This window comes from Epinephelus moara, chromosome 11 (genome assembly GCF_006386435.1).
Source record: "Epinephelus moara isolate mb chromosome 11, YSFRI_EMoa_1.0, whole genome shotgun sequence".
Taxonomy (NCBI): domain Eukaryota; kingdom Metazoa; phylum Chordata; class Actinopteri; order Perciformes; family Serranidae; genus Epinephelus; species Epinephelus moara.
In genome coordinates, this window is record NC_065516.1 from 29063011 (window position 1) to 29083556 (window position 20546).

Consider the following 20546-nt stretch of genomic DNA (forward strand, 5'->3'; position numbering starts at 1 on the left):
CAGTACCAGTGAGCACATTTTCTGAGAGACTCCTTCGCTCCTGTGTGGGGGCTGTGGGAGCCATGATTGGGTCACCGCAGGACAAATTAGTGTGATGTGAGGGCGAAGCAAGCACAGTAGGTCCACTTCTTTAGTGACTCGAGGATGGCTAGGGCTTGTTTTAGGCCAAGATATCACAAAACGTTGATCAAAACCTTGTGTCGGGCGCTCATAGAGAATGGGAAAAAACAGGATTGACAGGAAGGAAACTTAGGTGCTCCATATATATAGAAAACGAGGAAGGAAGTATTCAAAAACCTTTACTGTAGTGGCTAAATCATTAAAAGAGCCAAAATGCTTCCACCACTGCAGGTCTTTGTCAGGGCTTTAAAAATATTTTTTACATCTGTCTTACAAATTTCTTACACCACCACAAAGTAAAACAACACGCTTAGAAAACAAAGGACTGTTAACTAATATTTTTCTCAGAGCTTTTTAAAGTTTAAAGGAAACCTTCATTAGAAATGCAGATAGACCAGACAATGAAATAATAGCACTACACAATGCAAACACAAATAGGCTACATGGTCTGAAACCAGCGTAATACATACTGTATGTAGGCCTGCATAAATTAAAATACATATAAAAAATAAAGATAAACCGGGGTACATGCAAACAAATAAATAAGTATATCAGAAGAAGAATCAGTCAGAGGATTCGGGAAATATAGCTGCATAATTTTCCGTAATATCTGGATATATCGGTATTGGTTATCGGCCAAATGAGTTATTATATATCCGCATATTGGATATCAGCAAAAAGCCAATATGGTGGATCCCTTTAACAATATAGTAACCTCCTTGAGTGCCGCAATGTTTATTGTTTACATCATGCAAATCTGGAAATACCACACAATCTGAGTTCTCTGTGGTGCCCTCTAGTGGAATCCTCCGGTAAGTGATTTTATTTTTCCAAGGATGGTGATGACATGGCGTGCTCTGCTCTGTCTTACTCTGCCTCTGATTGGCTTGCCCTGACATTATTTTCCTAACCCTAACTAATCTCATTCCTATTGCCTAAACCAAACCCAACCAACGAAGGCAACGAGCACTAGCCAATCAGAGGGAGAGCAGGGCAGGTCGTGCCTTCACCGACCTAGGAAAAGGTCATTTGCCTCTAGTAGCATGTGTACTATATAAATAAGTAGTGAGCAATTACATTAAACCAGTTGTCTGCGTAAATGTGTAGTTAAAGACAAGTATTTTTCTGGCTGTATGGCCTCAGTTCCTTCCAACCTGTCTGGACAGCGTGATATAAGCCTCTAAAGAGGTCATCCAAGCGGCATTCTCAATGTGAGACACGGAGCAAATGCTATGAGAGAGATCACAGAGTCATCCTGTCTCATGTTGGTTTTCCTTTGAGAATAAGACACTTTTCTCAGTGAGGATTCAGGCTAGTGCGGGGCCATGTGAGAGCCCGACTGACTGACAGATAGACAGAGGTGGTGCAGAGGGGGGAGAGGCTGGATCAGCACGTTAACGGCATGCCATTCCTTCCCTGGCTGCCACAAATCTCTCCCATCGCCTCTGAAAGTCAGGCTTCGCTGGCTCCTGGCAGACCTGCAGGCATCGCCGGCCCGGCACATGAGCTTTTATCAGCCTCGGCCCAGATGGCACTGCGGCGGTGGAGTCCTGACACCTCCACTGATGAGGAATGGGAAGGAGGGCAAGGGAGGAAAAAGTTAAGGGAGAGAGGAGTGTGTTTCGTGTATGTGTGTGTATGTGTGTGTGTGTGTGGGCAGTTGAGGAAAAAAGAGCACAGTGAAGAAGAAAGGAAAGTCTAAGGTAGTGTGGAACAAGTTTCACTTTTACTCTACAAACTACAGCAGAAAACTTCCAAAAATACTCGTCTTAAAAAAAATATAACGCGTATGGATTTTTAAAAACTTTTTTTCTTAAAACAAACTGTCATATTGATGGCAGGAAAAAATAGGATTAATGTACTGAACGGTGGTTTGAGTTGAAGGTGTGAGAAAGAATAGTATCAATAACATTGTTAACACTGTGCTACATTACAGAGAAATACAAAACCGTACTAATGAACCTTCATTAATATAGGCCTATATTTTATCTACAAGTGCACGTCACACACTGAGCGAGCCGCCTGTTAATGACGCTGTGGGCTAATGGGCATGTAGCTACTTCCATGTTTCAGATGATACGTCATGTTTGTAGTCGACCAATGAAGATGAGTTTACATATCACCTTGGGTTCGTCCTTCACCTTCTCAAAATGATCCCACACTTTGGATTTCCTGCCCGACATGTTATTAACTAGCCTGTGGAATAACCGCAGGTACCAGCCCTGGAAATTAGGGGCTGTACACATGCTGCGTCTTTTACCCCCTGGAAAACATGAGGTCGGGTGCTGGGCGCTACTCTTGTGCCTTTTTTATGCCAGCTTTCATGAGCGTGGCGGCAGGTTGCATCTGACTTCGCTAACAAGCATCATACAGCCTGTTTACCTGAAATCCTGAGTGCAGAGCTGATCTTCTTCCAGGAGCTGTGTAGGCCTATCGTCTGTGGGACAGATGTAAAGCTCTGGGTAGCCCTGCACTAAAATGATCAACTTTTCCGTATTCATCAGACTGAATATTTACAGAAGAAGGGAAAGATATCTGTCGGCTGTGATTGGTTTTTAACATTACTCCTGTCTGACTGCTGAGCGTGGCCACTTCCTGTATCTGTCCTTTCAAATTAAATTCCCACATGGTCCAGTCATATAGGGTTTGTTTTATTTTGACCTTATGAAAAGGTGCAGCTCCGAAGAGAGTTTCACTTTTGTTTGTTTATTTTTTTCCTCCGACTAAGCGACCAATGACATCCTGCCGACTAATGACCTTTCTGGTCAATCAACGTTTGATCGGCTATTAGGGGGCAGCCCTAACTCCTATTCAATTTGGCTAAGTTGTTAGCAAACAGTTGCTTATTCACCCAGAGCAACATTAGCATTTATTTGGAGGTGTGTTTCTGGACACCTGCCAATTGTCAGTCCAAAATTCAGTCTTTTATCTCTGTTTTTGGTCTCCACCAACTCCAGAAGGAAATATCTGCTAAATGCTTTACAATGTTCACCAGCTAGTCACTAATTCTGCCTGTTCACTGGTGCTGTGCAGTTAGCATAGACAGGGTTTTTTGAGCTTTCTGACTGAAAAACAACATCGTTGAGAGCGCGGAGGGTAAAACAAAACACCAAAGTTGCTCTGTAGAGCTGAAGGGAACAGTGGTGTTAGATGATTGTTATCTATTATCTACGGCCCCTCTTTTGGGGCCCTTGCTTGGACCACACCCATCTTTGAACTCAGCCTTCACTGTGATCTGAACTACCCAACTGTAGAGTGACTGCATTTTGCACGGTTGACATATGGCACCTAGCAAAGTGCTTCAAACAGCAACAGAAACACATCACAGTGTGCATGTAGCTGTGTTAAATGATGATCAGATGTATCAACAATGAGACAATATATTCTGTTAACACTTGGATCAAACCATTAAAGCATCTTTCAGCACCTTTTGCTGCAGATATTATACATGGAGGAATCGTAAATTAACATCTAGAGAAGAGCAGGTTTAACATACTGTGCCACAGCACAGAAAACATACAATATTTATGACTACAGCACCCTAAAAATCTTCTATATCATGAGTTCGACTATTGGCATTCCCTGTAAGCAATGCGCCCCAATTCCTCCTGGGTGATAAAGCAAGTTCTAAAAGGTAACAGACTCAACCAATTTCATTCTCCTGCTTTTCCTTGCCGTTCCACTTTGCGATTGTTTAGATCAATTTTGCAGTGGATAATTTCTGCTGTGCTGCTCACTACCCTGCCATGAAATTGGCACTGAGGTTGCCTTCAGTTTGCAGGAGAGAGGAGAGGAGGAGGAGAGATGAATGAAAGAGGGAGAGAGACAGTGAGAGAGGTAGAAAGAGAGAGACACAGAGAAGCGATAGAGAGCCCCACAGGCAGTGTGCTGTTTTTAAACCAGGAATAATCAGCTGCATCACAGTAATACAAAAAGAGAGGGTCAAAAGAACAAGGTAGAGTGGAGTCAAAGGCCTGAGGCACCCTTCACACACAAATACATCTGTTACTGGTGATTCAAAGATGTCACACCCCGGGATAACAGCACTGTCAAAAAGCATGTACATCACAGACTGAGACCTGGAACGACTAACTATGGCAACTGCACTATACTGTTCAGTGCACAATACTGTCAAGGGCCTTTAACAGGAAGACAAAGCACACACCGCCTCACTATGGCAACGGAGGAGGTAAACACACTTTGTGACAGTGCATGGAACAGAGGTGCACATAGGTATTTATTTAACACTGTATTTTGATGACTTCTCCTGAACTCGGCTGCACCTAAGTGGAGGAAGAAGTGAGGTAGGGGGTGCGGTAACAATCAAGCAAAGCAGTGCAATTTCCCTGTCAGATATTAAAGGGAATTTGTGCCAGACGACCAGGTCAAAAGTACGAGCAAATTGCACTCATATTCAAGTGACTGACACCAACCCCCCACCTTAAAAAAATATATTCAAGACATTACCAGTCTTTTTGAGGCTAAGTTGGCCACTTTAACTTATTTGAATGTACAGTACAATCAGCCGTTGTGATTTTGGTTTCCTCTTGAGACAGGCTTTTGTGGCAGATTCAGTCCACGCTGCTCCTCACATCACAGATTACTGTGTTGTTGAGATGCTGCTTTCAAAAACGAAAGTGAGGTTATTTTATTGGTTGTGAGCAGTCGTGACAGCACCTGTGACTAAATTTATTCTTCCTAATGCCCCTGATTCCAACTGTGCCAAAAAACTATGCCCTATGGAGCGAGGAGGGGGTCGGCTTCCGGTACTTCAGCCCTAAATCTACTCTCAAAAGCCCAAAACCTCTTTATTACAGATGCACGACATACATTTTAGGCCAATAAATTATCGGCCAATAGTGGGACATTTTTATAATTATCCATTATTCCAATAATTAACATTATAGCCAATAAATAGTGCCGATAATACAACGCCGGACTGCTTTCATTGACTTAACAAGGGCAGCATCTCCACACCTGACACAGTGGGTGGTGTTACATGTACCTTTAAATTTGGTTTGTAAGTGCCAATAAACACAGAGAAGCAGAACAACTGCAGCACGCTGTCCAGAGGGCAAAACATGTCGCTGTGTGGATGTCTTTCACTGTTCCAGAGGACGACAACGGGACGGGGACAAAGGGTCTGATCTCCAACTGCCCGACACCCCACCAGACCCAAAAACTTCCTGCAACTGGGAAACAGGTTAAAAATCTGGCTTTATAGACACAGCGCTGGGGGACTGTCTCCAGAGTGTTAACACAAGCTAATTAAAAAAGTTATTAGTAACTGCTAACCATGTGATGCTACAGTTAGCAATTACTTGTATCGTTACCTGTCAAACCCTGTCTAAAGCACTTCTGTCTCTCTGACTGCGTGTGTGTGTGAGACACAGCCGCTCGTCTGTCTGAGTTGAGCGTTAATCTGTGAGGTGAATCAATAGCGCATCACTATTCTACTTGGTAGTTGTAGGCTATTTTATTGTGGGACGGTGAGACGGCGCCTGGGTGTGTTTATAAAAATGCAGCACGATGATATAAACATTTCATACACCAGATGTAACGCAGACCTGCTGATGTTCATATGGTTGTGTTCATAAACTTTTTAAAAAACAAAAATAATTGGTTATCATATCGGTTATTGGCCATTAGAAGCAAGTAATCATCACTTATCGGTATCGGTTGAAAAAATCCAACCCTAGTTTTTAAAATACCTTCATATTTGTGTCATGTCACAGCAGTCAGTCGTGGTGAAGAAGGAGCTGAGCCAGAGAGCAAAACTTTTGATTTACTGGTCCATCTACGTCCCAACCCTCACCTATGGTCATGAGCTCTGGGTAGTGACTGAAAGAATGAGATCGCGGATACAAGCGGCTGAACTGAGTTTCCTCCGTGGGGTGGCTGCGCTCAGCCTTAGAGATAGGGTGAGGAGCTCAGACATCCAGAGGGAGCCCGGAGTAGAGCCGCTGCTCCTTTACGTCGAAAGGGGTCAGTTGAGGTGGTATGGGCATCTTGATCAGGATGCGTCCTGGGCGCCTAGAGGTGTTTTGGGCATGTCCCACTGGTAGGAGGCCCCGGGGCAGAACCAGAACATGCTGGAGGGATAACATATCTCATCTGGCCTGGGAACGCCTCGGGGTCCCCTAGGAGGAGCTGGAAAGTGTTGCTGAGGAGAGGGACGCCTGGGGTGCTTTGCTTGGCCTGCTGCCCCCGCGACCCGGCCCCGGATAAGCGGATGAAAATGGATGGATGGATGGATTTGTGGCATTCAGCTAAATGTATGCACCCACGCTGTTTATCCTACTATCACATTCCCTGAAGAAATCTCATATAACTTAGTAAATGTTCATATGTTGGCAGAATTTTTAACTCAGAGTATTGACGACCACATTTACTTGGCATTGTTGGGGATCCTTGATTAGCAATTAGAGCAGCCGAGATTACTGTGGCATGGATTCAAATGTAGCAGAAACATTCATTCTGTGAACTCTAACACTGTACAACAAGAACAGGTTTTCAGATATGTATGAAATGTAATTCAAATTAGTAACATTGTACATTTTTTCCCTCTTAGTAGGTGGCAGGAGTGAAAATTAGTCATCCTCAACATTTGTTGTTTTATGGTTTCAGAATGATGAAGACAGCTGGAGAACAATTAGATAGGATGTAGGCTCTACATGATATTTTTAATTTCCTTGGCAACTATGTTTTTCCAAAATTAGGCACAGATTTTCAGTCATTCTATCATCTCAAATGTCTTGAGAAATATTGTGTATGGCTGCTGCATGGGAAAAAAAGCTCCCTAGGGGAGCATGCCCTCAGACCTCCCTAAGTTTGGGCCGAGTCCCAAATGTTTGCAATGTCTGGCTCCTGTCCTGCACACCTGCACTGTGTGCCACTGATTGGTCCTTGTGCTACTGAGTCATGGAAACAGATCCTGTGTCTCCCTTAACAAAGCAGGACATTACGACCCACCACTCTGAGAACTAAAGACTAAGGTAAATCTAGAAATATTTTTGCTGAACCAGTTGTTCTTTTTTCTTACAATACAGCGTTAAGTCATCACATTTATCAAACAGCATTCATACATACATACATATATATATATATATATATATATATATATATATATATATATATCACTTCTGTGTTTCTGCTTAATGTTGCATAACTTCCGCCACACAACACTGGTTCTCGACTTGCTCTGTCTGCATGCTAGCTAAATGGCCCCTCGCCACTGGGTTGCATCACACAGCTGGAGCAGACTGTGAGACAGTTGTTCAGGTTGTTAGATCACACAGCCACACCTAAAAGTACATCTTAAATCAGTGATGACATCATCAAGGTTATTTTTTTCAAATAATGGAAAGCTTCCTGGAGAGCTGCCGAAGACATTATAAAACTGTTTTCATTGTTCCAGTGGTGCTCCAAAGAAGGGAGGGGGGTCATGGCCACCTTCTTACAATTGCCAGTCCCCTACTAGCCCACCCAAGCTACCAAGGTAGTGGTTAGGGCTGCCCCCGACTATGTATTTTCCTAATCGACCAATAGTTGTCATTTAGGGCCTTAGTCAACTAGTCGTCCGCATGTTTACGATATTAATTTGATCATTAAATGATATATTTTGGTGGTTTGAGTTGAAGGTGTGAGAAAGAATAGTATCAGTAACATTGTTAACACTGTGCTACATTACAGAGAAATACAAAACCGTACTAATGAACCTTCATTAATATAGGCCTATATTTTATCTACAAGTGCACGTCACACACTGAGCGAGCCGCCTGTTAATGATGCTGTGGGCTAATGGGCATGTAGCTACTTCCATGTTTCAGATTGTAGGAGCCAAATTCATTATTTTGTTTTGTGAGAAGTGTATCTTTTTTGCCCCATTAAAGGTTTATTCGTTGTGTTAATTAATATTAATTATTATTAATATTAGAATAATTGGTTATGGTGACCTGCCTGACTTCACGCCTTCTTTTCCCATGTTCCTCTCGTTTCCTTTCCACACCTTTATCTTGTCAGGTAATTTGGGACTACACAGAGCGGCACTACACAGTTTTTTGACCACATTTGATTTGTCCTTAAATAGGTTGTCTTGGAGGCTTGAAGCCGTTTTTTTGTTTATTTTTTATATAGTCAATTGGGGCTGTTGTATGAGAATATTTTGGGTTTTCTTCTAGAATAAATACGTTTTTTACAGTTCCCGTGGGATCCCTCCTTTTTTCTTTTTCCCTTTTTTTTGGTCAATCCAAGCGTGTCTGACTGCAAGCGGCATGCCTGAAGCCAGAAGGCAGCAAGACTGGTTCGTATAACTGCCTTCACATTGTCAAAAAACTCCGTCATGTTTGTAGTCGACAACTGAAGATGAGTTTACATATCACCTTGGGTTCGTCCTTCACCTTCTCAAAATGATCCCACACTTTGGATTTCCTGCCCGACATGTTATTAACTAGTCACACATGGTCCAGTCACATAGGTTTTAATTAATTTTTGTTGAGGTGCAGCTCCTAATAGGGTTTTGCCTTTTTTTTTTCTGTGACTAAGCATCCAATGAAATCTTGCCAAATGACCTTTCTGGTTGACGAACGCTTGGTCGACTATTAGGGGGCAGCCCACTAGTGGTATCTTGGTAGCTGTGAAATTAGACAAGCTAAGGCTTCCATTAGTACCAACCATGTCAGCGTAGCTTGCCAGTAAGGCCGATAAATAACACTCCAAAGTTAGCCTAAATTTTGGTGGGGGGAGTCATTTTCAAAGGGGTCTTTTGAACTCTCACCTCAAGATATCCAAATGAAAATGGGTTCTGTGGGTACCTACAAGGGGCCCCTACAGTTGCCAAGGCTTATTCCTAGTAAATGTTTCGTTCCTTACAATCGATGTACTACTTCAAATTAAAACTGTACATTTGTCTATTTAACCTTACAATTACAAGTCTATGCGGATTAACCGTAAAATAAAAAAAGATAAATTAAGAAACCAAAGTATATCAGATTCATTGGAGTGCCCCTTTAAATTGTCACATACAATACTAAAACTACGCTGGATGAATCTGTTCCCATATCCTTACTGGGAGAAAAAAACTCAGGTTGATTTAGATGATGATGATTTCAATTTTAGGGTGTGTTAAAGGCATGTAACATGCTGTAACAAGTAGTGTACCAAAGGAATGCTAATAAATGCTAATAGGGACATTAATTAGCCACACACAAGGGTACATGTCCGTAGGGGTTATTTTTGGTTCTAAAGGTACTATACTGAAAGTTTTTGGTAGAAACAGAGCTATAATTCAAATGTGACTGTTGAACAGAGTCTTCTATATACATGTTGTATATGTATTCCTCATGAAGAGATGTGTCCTTTACATTTGACCCATTCTTACAATTTAGCAGCAGTGACCAGCCACAGAGCAGCACCCAGGGACCAAGTGCAGTCCTAAGGTCAGTGACCAGGATCAGACAGAGTTTCCATTATAGCTGACATATGGTACATGTCTTTTGGAATGTGGGAAGAAATCAGTGGTGCAAAGTAAGTAAGTACAACTGCTCACGTTCAAAGTCAACTTTCTTCAATCAAGTGAAAAAAATATATTGTCAGCCTATTTTGATAGAAGTCTCCTGGTTACATACATTTGTACTGCCTTGGCCAACAACAATATTAAAATGCTGTTTTCGGGTGGATGTGTAGATAAGAAAAGGATCTGAATACTTTTTCCACCACTGCAAGAAACTGAAAATACCTGTGAAAATATGATGAAGATTTTAAACTTCTGGACGGTTGGTTGATAGGTTGTGCAATATGTTCTTGTCTGACAAAATTCTTAATGGTCAGACAATAGCTGGTGTTACTTTAATAAGGCTGTGTGTCTACCAAATCCTCTTTTCCCAGCAGAAAATGACAGTTGTTGTTGTACAGCACTTGTATTTGTCCTCTGTGACATTGTGGAATTTGTCCTATCCCTCCTCAGAGATAAGTTAAACATTTTTCAACTCTAATTTTTAATTGGAAAAAGGGATAAATAATCACAAAAGACATTCAGTGTCTGATTTATCATTATGGATTTGTGTAACTACGTCTCCAAAAAGACCCTGCAGTTCAAGGCTGGATTACAAAAGCTTCTGAGAGGGATACCATCACACAAGAACCCTTGTCGGAGTGACAGGATGGCTACCCTTAGCTAATGTTACCGGTCTCAAAATAGTACGTCTCTCTTTCACATGCAGCGTTACAGAGATAATTAATGTTAGTTACGTTATGTTAAATATGACATTGTTAACCCCAAAGTTAACTCTGTGCTCTGGTGGACACACAATGCTACCAGGCAGAGTACATTCAGTGCCCTACCTGGAGAAAGAGACAAAGAGCGGCCCTGAGCTACTCCAGGAACACATGGTCAACTGCAGCAAGCATCTCCAAGATATTACACATAAAGCCTCAACATAAAAGCTATTATATTTGAGGTAAGTATTTCAGGTGTTGACAAATTGCTGGCAATCACCGTTAGGAACCACTGGGGGTGTCAAACAAAAAGAAAATCCATATAAATGACCATGAACTTTGCAGTCATCCATTATTACACAAAGCAACTGCAACTGACAGACGCTGCAAGGCTCCAATCTGAATCCCTTTATTCTCCATGGTTATAAAACAGGGAAAAATGTTTCCTAATAAGCCACCCATTATCTCCGAGCACCATAAAGCAGATATTAAAAGATTTTCCTCTAAAGCAGATTGAGCTCTTCAAGGTCAACTTTTGGTAAACTGTATTATGTGCCGTTTAGGTTGAGCTCCATAAATCCCATCTTTCATGTGTTCCTCCATCACAAGATGTTAGATGATTACACTGAATGTCATCCAACGCGTGTCGTCTGAATAACAGAAAATCTCTGAAAATGCTCAGCACTTGCAGAAGGAGAGGAAAAAACAACTTGGCAAGAGTAGGGACTGCACCCTGTTGAATCTTTATTAGCTTTAACAGGCAACTGCTCTGAACATATAAGGGTGTCTTTGTGAAATGCTGCTGAAGCTCTCAAATCTCTCTCTCTGCTGCAACACACCCTGGGCACATCTCTGCTAATTTTTTTGCCTCTTAGCAAGCTGTTTTGTTGCCGGATGTGATTACTGAATGTTAAAATTTGTGGCAGCCGGAAAACCAGATAAAGAGTGGAGAAAAATCCCTGTTTGAAAATGGATATGCAGACTAAGAACCATAGCTTAACCGTCATTTGTAATCAACTTGTTTGAAACCCTTTGCTCTCGTCTCTTTCTTTGAGTCCCTGTGGTATTTTCCCCCCCACTCGGAGTCTCATCACCCTGCTGAAAAAAAGAAGCCTCAGAAGAAGCTTCTCTCATCCCATCCAACAAACAAGTTAAAAAAAAAAGGAAGAGGAAGGAGGGGAGGTCTGATTTTTTTTGCATTTTCCATGTGGACGTCCCTGATTTTTCATGTCTCTGAGCACATCTGAACACTGTTTACCATCTCCACACACCCAGTGCTATCTCAGATCGATTCAAATGAGATTTTCCACACTATTTGACAATGTTTGCTGGCGGTTTACTTTGGCGGTTGTCTCGCAACTCTCAGCCTGGTGGCGAGGCTAATCTCGCTCAGGTTGGGGCTCAACTGTCTCGGCGGGACTCCAGCAAGGGTGGGGGGGCTCTGCTGTCTGTCTACGGTTCAAAAACGGACCCTGATTAATATTCTTGAGGCGAGAGCAGAGGCATGAGACAAACACAGAGAGGGAGAAAGCAAAGGGGCGGGGGGAGAAACAGAACAGGACTCCCCAGCGTTCCTGTCAAGTTTGGTGTCTGACTGCACGGACGCTGGCCACCACACTGCTGCTGCCGCCGCTGCTGCCTCACTGTGAGCACTTGGCAGCCCTACGTCTGGATCTCTGAAGATAACATGTGCTATTAATAAACAAACAGAAGCAATTACTGGGAGGCAGAGGAGAGGAGAGGGATTGGATTAGGTCAGGATGAGCGCCGGTCTCACTGAAGTCTAAACTGATGAGCTGCAGCACTCCAAAGACAGCAGAGATACCAATCCCTCCTCACTGACCCCTGCACCCCCACAGCCTGCAGCCACACAGGGAGATAACACTCCTCTGTGTGTGTGTATGGATTTATGTCTGTGCGTCAAGACTCCACATGTGCATTTGTGTGTGCATTTGTGTGTGTGCGTGGTCATTTTGGTAGTAAATCCCATTAAAAGTGAAGGCCCTGAGACACTTCTGTGTCTTTTTATCTCACATCTCTGCTTCACTTGTTTGTTTTAGTTTTGGTTCAATTTTTTGGGGTTAAGGTGATTATTGTGGTTAGTTATCTCTACACAAGGTGAAATGTGTCAAACTTTGGCTGAACATTTTCTATAGAAGCCCAGAGTTAATGTTAAATGCTGTTTGACCTATCATTAGGCCCCGCAGCAGCTATCAGGCAGTGCAGTCATAAATCTACTGAGCCTCATGACAGGTGACACCGTTCTCTAGCTCTGACCTGACGTACATTTAAACTGTTTCTGAATCCTACTCTTACCCAAGCAAACAGCAGATACACAGCTATTTGACCACACCAGACCCCCAGGAAGTGTGCCGGGCTTTCATTTCATAGTGGTCAAATAGTGTAAATATGCCCTGGGGCCCAAAAAGACATTTTCCTCTTGACCTACATGACCAAACAGTCTGTAAATCAGCGGATCCATTTTTTTGAGTGTCACAACCCCCGTGAAATGAAATGTTTAACTTTCAAGATGTGATCCATTTGGTTTGATAACATTTGGAAAGTCTAGAAGAGCCGCACGATTGGATCATTTTATCCCCATTCTTGTTAGCAAAGGGCTAAACAGGAAGTAGCCGGTTCAGCTGACGGAAGTCTCCAGTGCACCTACTCTATGGGCTGCACAGTGCAGAAGCAGTGCCAATTATCCGGTTAATTCTATACGTGGCAGTTGAGCCTTTTTAGCTTCATGCACCACTGAGCAACTCAACCCCTCCTCCGATACTGTATTCAGGTCTCTTTATATATCCATGGACCAGACCTTGTAGACGAATTCGGTGAGCGATTTGTGTATGCCGCCATCTTGCGGCGGCGCCATTGCCGCGGTGACATGTCAGTCATCAATCCATAATGCTGTCAGTGTGAACTTACTCTCTGGCCTCCGGTAACTGATGAAGGTATCTAAAATGAGTACCGATATTTATATAGAGATTAATCGTTTGTTTGAGCGATAAGCAGGAACGATTAGAGTAATAGGGAGATAACAGACTGTATCATTAAACACTGTGGAATATAACGTTAGCATACGTTACGTGTGCTGACGTTAGCAAGCTAGCAGCGTGACATTTAATCATTATGGACAGGCTACGTGACCATCACATCATATTGAAGGCCATCAATATTGATGGCCTTCAATATGATGTGATGGTCGTCTAAAAGGCGGAGCTCAGGTAATTTTGAACCACAATCAGAGACCTGTAATTGCTGTTTTTTTGGTCATCAGAGGCCAGGCGATCAATAAAATATTCTTGAATACCTAAAACAAAACACAAAGCGATCAATAAAATATTCTTGAATACCTAAAACAAAACACAAACACGTGTTGTTGTTGTTTTTAAGTCACGTAGCCTGTCCATAATGATTAAATATCACGCTGCTAGCTTGCTATGTTGTTGTTTTTAAGTCACGTAGCCTGTCCATAATGATTAAATATCACGCTGCTAGCTTGCTAATGTCAGCACACGTAACGTATGCTAACGTTATATTACACAGTGTTTAATTATGCAGTCTATTATCTCCCTATTACTCTAATCTTTCCTGCTTATCGCTCAAACAAATTATTAATTTCTAAATTAATATTGGTACTCATTTAAGATACCTTCATCAGTTACCGGAGGCCACCGTCTAACATCATCATTCATCAGTTACCGGAGGCCACCGTCTAACATCATCAAACCAGCTATTCATGATGCTGTCATTGTAGAGAGTCAGTTCACAATGACAGCATAATGAATTGATGACTGACACATGTCACCGCAGCAATGGCGCCGCCGCAAGATGGCGGCATACACAAATCGCTCACCAAATTCGTCTATATCTGCATTGTATCTGCCTAGGATAAACTACAATGGTTGCCCCCACTGGCTTTATACGCATCATCTAAATGCCATAGCCCACACAGCTGTTCAGCTAATATCAATATCACTGAATATCACTAGTTCCACCAGTCTTAAAAATAGCCAACAGTTAGCAACCCCTCTGTTATGAGAACGTACTCCATCAGTAAATAATGTCTTAAAAACAGAAGAATGGAAAACTGTACCCACTTGAATTTGCACATGAATGTAAGTGTGCTAAGGGGTCATCAGTGGGACCCCTCTCCATGACTCATGTTTTGTTGAGTTGGGCCCACAACACTGACTCACCCGCTCTTCACCTGCACCCACACACTCACCATGGCCCTCTGAAGTAAGCTACACTCACAAGGGTACGTTCTGTCTGTAACATCACCAGCTAACATCATCGCTTAATAACATGTTAGCTAACAGCACGTTAAGCTACCTAGCATGTTGCTATGTTGCTAATGATAGCATGTGCCAAACACAACAAATCCTCCTCAGCTACCTCACCTTAGCAAGCGACAAAACACTTCACACACTTGCGTCTGAAACCTCACCAGCTAACAGCAACTAGCAAAGACAGCTAACGTCATGTTAAGCTAGCTACAACCAATGCTTCACAACAACACCGAACAAAGACAGCTAATAATATGTAAGCTAGCTAACACCAACAACTGCTAAGGCTGTGTGGTGAGCTCATTGGCAAAACAAAACAAACTATTAGGGTCATTTTTCCTGTGCTGTTTACTACGTTATTCAGTCCCACAATTAAAACATGACCAACGTTGTTTGGACCATCCATAGTAAATACTGACATGCATTTTTGTAATACATATCATACTGAGCATACATTCCCAAATAAGTAAGTCCAAAGTACTTGTCGTTGTGAACTGCTCTGCTCACATTAAAGATATTATTTTCGTGCCACAGCTCATTTGTCTTGTGCCTGTTGTATTTAGGAAAAAAAAAGTATGCTTCCATTGAAAAATACTTCTGAATTATATTTTTTTTCCAGACCTGTGTAAATGTGACCCAATATTTGTATGACAGGTTGCAATTGCGCTGCTCTCTTTCCTATCGTCCGGCTGCCATTTTTCTTTCAGCGCAATTCATGATGTACTGTATAATAGTAGCCATGTTTCTATCAGCCTGTTTAGATGCGCATCTAGAAGTGTCGCATCTGGAAATTATGATGGAAACGCCAAGACTCAAATTAAAATCCCCTGATTTGCACAAACTAAAATACGCTCGCTTTAGCCCGGTTTTGGTTGATTCGAAAAAATGTTGATTCGCAAAACGGGGGATGTAAACATTTATGTTCGAATTAAGTCTGACGTAACGCACCTCTCTCCATGGTGATACCCACACTCCGGGTCGGGAAGGCGGTGATGCATCTACAAGCTGGTTGCCAACCGCCAGAAAACGTAGAAGAAGAAGAAGAATGCGAGACTTCTTTTGTTTCCGGTTCTGCGGAAAACTCGCGCGAGCTTGTAGTTTTCACCAAAGTCCGTACATTTAATGGAAACACACAGGATTTGTATTTTTTTTAATGTGCATTTCCCAATGATTCAAATCACTTTTGGATGGAAACATAGCTAGTGCTATCCAGTTGATAATTGATCCATTGTCCACGTCTTTCAGTTCCTTTGATCGATGCTGACATGTGTTTCTGAAAGTTGATCATAGCAAAACAGACACATCAGACTTGTGCGTCCACATGGGCGGCTGTAGCTCAAAATGAAGAGCAGGTTGTCCACTAATCGGAAGATTGGTGGTTTGAGCCCTGGCTCCTCCATATTGAATTTCTCCTCAGGGGGATTAATAAAGTAAATAAACTTAAACTTAAACAGTCTGTCCTCCTATCCTTGAGCAACATACTGAACCCCAAATTGATCCCAATGGCTGTTCCACTGGTGTGTGAGTGTGTTAAACAACTCACAAGGACAAGTGGTCATGGCGGAGAGGAAGAAACGGTCCAAAGTGTGGCTTCATTTCACTAAGAATTGATGATGAAGTGGTACTTGTAATGACTTTACAATGATTATAGGCTATTTGACAATAAATGTTTGAGTGCCACTGCTTCCCAACTGAGTAGCACATGTTACAGAAGGACAAAACCCTATGTAATAATAACATTACTGCCAGTCCGGCAGGATCAAGTCATTTTTTTTTTTTGACTAAGAAAACCTGAATGTAGATAAATGATATAAAAATATTTTCTCATTGAATCTACACTGTGGTCAGACTCAGACAGAATAAAATAGTTGCTTTGACACTGAGAAAACACTTTTCCCCCCACAGATAATTGATCAGGAATCAATAAGGGAATCAATATAGAATCCGACTGATAAGCAGAATTGATGATGGCACTGTTATCAATAAAACCTTATCAATTCCCATCCCCACGCTAAGGGGCCCCGTATAGGATCCCATAATATTGCACCCTCCTTTTCTTTTGTTATGTTTTTTTAACTTACTATAGATCCTTTTAGGGCCGACGTCACAATGACGTCATTTTAAAATGTTGTCTTGTTGTGTTATTGGGAGCCAGAATAGAAGGAGTCACGGCTCCAAACTTAAATTTTATCTCATACCAGCCGCCACAACCCGTCAACAAAAACAAAGACAGCTATGGTTAAATGTGATAAGACTAAACGACTGAGGCCATCATCAAAAATGCTCACATGTATATCAAATATTTCCTGTTGTAGGGATGAATAACATTATGTGTATTAAGGGTTATCATGTCCACCTCATCAGAAACTGGGGAGGGATTAAGAGGAATATTGGATTTCTCTGGAACGCTAACTTTTTAGGGTATTAGAAAACATTAGCTTCCATAGCAAAACAAACAAGTGTTGTCCTCCTTTGTAAGATTGGCTTCCTGTGACATCATCCATCCACTGAGTGAGAGCACAGGGGTCGGCCAGTCTGGTCCCGTTGGTCTGTGTTTACTTATTTAAGTAACACTAGCGGTCCCGGAGAGAGAGAGTGACCTGACATGGTGCGTTCATAAATTTAATCTGACGCTCTACACTAAAATGAGAGCCCTGTTGGCAGAAGAAACGGCGCGTTCTATTTTTTAAATTAACAAAGCTTAAGTAAAATCACATACTACACATCTACAAGAGCTAAACAACGGCAAAACAAAAAAGCAAACTTCAAATGCTCAACAGTGTTTCATAAACAGCAGATTAGAAAAACATGACAGTTCAGTTTAGGACTGAATGTTACAATCCCTTGATGCACATACTGGAAACTATGAGTGGGAGTGATAGCTGTCTGGGGGTTTCAGATTGGGAGCCAAAGGGTTAAAGTTAGATGGATAGAAAAGTAAGAAAGAGCTTAGGGAAGAGCCAAGGAGAGACATCTGTACAGACAGAACTCTCCCCTGCCGGACTGCGCCGCACTCAGCTTGTTTTCAACAAATGTCATGTGAGATGATCCTGAGCTTTACTGTGTGTGTGTGTGTGTGTGTATGTGTGAGGAGAGATGTGGAGTGTGTCAGGGTTTGTACATGCTGTACAGGCCTGTGTGTGTTTTTTGTGCGCCCCTGATGTGATGTGCAACAAACACCGCACATAAAAGATAAATGTGTGGTAATATCTCATTGTTTCATGCTGCAGGAGGACAGGGGTGTGAAGCTTCCTCCTCCTCGCTGTTCCTTCAGTGTGTCACTCAGTCGGGTTTCAGATTAAGTTTTAAGCTGATCTAGTTAAGATTTCCACTGTGGCATCTGGAACTCCTGTCAAAGCTGCCTGAGCACAGCGAGTCCAGCATGCAGTGGGGATGACTGACACTCACTACCATGTCTCATTCCCCTCAGAGACTCTGAATAGTCAATAATTCATCAGGAAGGTATATTCTCCTGCACGAGTGCAAGGTACAGCATGGAGTGGAGACTCTCTCTTCCCCCCTTAGTTTATCATTTCTCTCTCTCAATCTAAAATTCCTTCCCCTTCCCATTTCTCGCCCTCACCCTCTTTCTTTTTACCTCCCTCACTCATTCTATATTGCACCACTTCAATAATTCAAAGTGATATATAAAAGTCAATGAAATTTGCCATACCTCGGGTCATTACGATGCCTGCCAGGGATTTGTGTCGAGCGTGCGCAGGACTGCAGCCGCCCACCAGCGACCGGTACTTCTCCCTCACCAAGTGGAATATTGAATCGGCAAAGTCCTGAAAAACACAATCGCTCCCTTAATTTTCTACTAGACACAATCTGTGGAGACTGACTTCACAGGTTTCATTTTGCTGTATGATATTCCTCTTTCCTAATCTGCTCAGGTGATGCAGGGAGTTTGGGGAGATTGGCTCAAAGGTCAACTTACCTGTTTAGCTATGAGCACATGCAGAAATCAAACATTGTCTGCACATCATGATAGTGACGATGTTCCCAACACTACTATGATGTTGGACTTATGTTTGCCATGTATCACCAAAAACAAACACATTTCGTAATTTCTACACATACTGACGAAAAGAAAAAGAAACTATTTTAGGTGAGAAATTTATATATCCCTCTGTGGTGGTGTGATTTCAGTCTGCACACACTCTGCCTTTGGGAAACACTTTTTCCTAACATATGTACAGGGAAAGCACACCCCTGGTATCACCCAGCACAAAACTGCCAGTATCCCACTATCACTCAACATAGTGTATCTGCAGAGGGCACATACAGTCAGATTTAGTGTTAACATTCCCATCACTTAAAGGTTAAGTTGACCAAAGGGGCATAAACTGTATTACCTGTATATTTTATGTGTCAGTATCTATTATGCAGGTCTACAGATGGATGACGCTACGATGTTAAAGAAGTATTCCACTGCTGGAAAGATGATCTTTTCATAAAACTGAGCTGTCTATGCAGAATTAAGACATAAATACTTTTGAAATTTGTGTTGCATGACCAGAGAAAACAGAGACAAAAGGCTACAACTGCCAGCATTCACTGCGCAGCACCAGGACTAATAAATGCTCCCGTTGGTGGGTGACGACGCTGGTGGGTAACGCCTGCTTGTCAGTTGTCAGGAAACAATATGGTGGCTGGCTGGTAACAAACGATATTAGTTAAACTAAATTACTGTTAAATAGTAAGCTATTAAATGTTTCTGAAGATGCAATGCAGTCACAGATTCTTGGTTCATGTTTAATCAGTTCTGGCACCAATTTCTTCACAAATTCATGGTTGAATCCGAATGTCCACCCTCTGGACTTGCAGACTGAGCCCTTGTGGACTTCAGTTGTACGTAGAGTGATGCATTTACTGTCTGCGAGGGCAGAGACTGCAAGCGGCTGATAGGCAGCCCTCAAATATTTTACTTGTTGCTGTGGAAAGATTCAACTAGTCCACTTCAGGCCCCTTGTAGACTGGATGAACTGTAGCTTTTGACAGCCCTAAGCACTCTCAGACTTCCCAGGAACGCGCCCGCAAAGTGTACGAGTCTGCAAGTGCAGTGAAGTGCAGACATTTGAATTCAGCCTATGTCCTCCTGAGAACCTGTGTCCTCACATGTGGACATCACATTTGGGTTTTCTGGACCTTATTCTTCATTATGCTTAACTTAGACCTGTTGTTCTTGTTCATGGACATTTTTTTGTACCATCTAGTAGCAGTAAGAGCAAAATACACTAATCCATGTAAAAACAAGATGGCAGCCATCTCTGTGAAGTCAATTTGCAGCCGACCCCGAAACAAAAGTGGACAAGGTCCAAACCCTGATCACATTTTAAAACGTGTTTATTTATGATTAATAACATTTTTAGTCTGATATGTCAACAAATTTGACCAATTTTGGCAACGGCAATATGCTAGTATGCTGTTAATGAGAAAGTACTCGTTTGCAGACATTGGGAATTTTTCATTAGCTTGTTGAAGGACATTGGGACTTTATTATCATTAACTTGACAATGTTAAGTTTTTTATACTTATCAGGTCCTACGAATCCCAAATAGCTAGGAGAAATTAAAAATGCATACCAAACATAAGTTCAGGGCTCAGGAGGATATATCACAGCCAAATATTTCACTAAAATATGTTTCTGAAAACATTTTAATTTAAAATTAGGAAATACAGCAACAGGATCTTGGTTTATATTTGATTAGCTCCGCCTCTTCTTAAGGGTTAATCTGTGTTTAGTCTGAGTTTGAGAGCTTTCTCCCTCAGTCCCTTTCCATAATCTTTGTGTCCAGGGTGGCAGGCATGCCAAAAATACAGACATACAAGCTGTAGTTCGAGCAATAGCACTTGAGCCAGCGATCTTCTCTGGGAGAAGAGCAGGGAGATTTGGGCACTGGTAAAATGAAGGTA

The 20546-nt window shown here is 42.1% G+C and overlaps 1 protein-coding gene across 1 annotated transcript in view; it reads right to left on the reverse strand.

The window, feature by feature from the left end:
- Positions 1 to 20546, reverse strand: part of adarb2 (adenosine deaminase RNA specific B2 (inactive)) — a 266657-nt gene that overhangs the window by 38695 nt on the left and 207416 nt on the right. The window contains exon 4 of the mRNA XM_050057205.1: positions 18301 to 18415. Coding sequence (XP_049913162.1) covers positions 18301 to 18415 — 115 coding nt within the window. The remainder of the gene's footprint in view (positions 1 to 18300; positions 18416 to 20546) is intronic.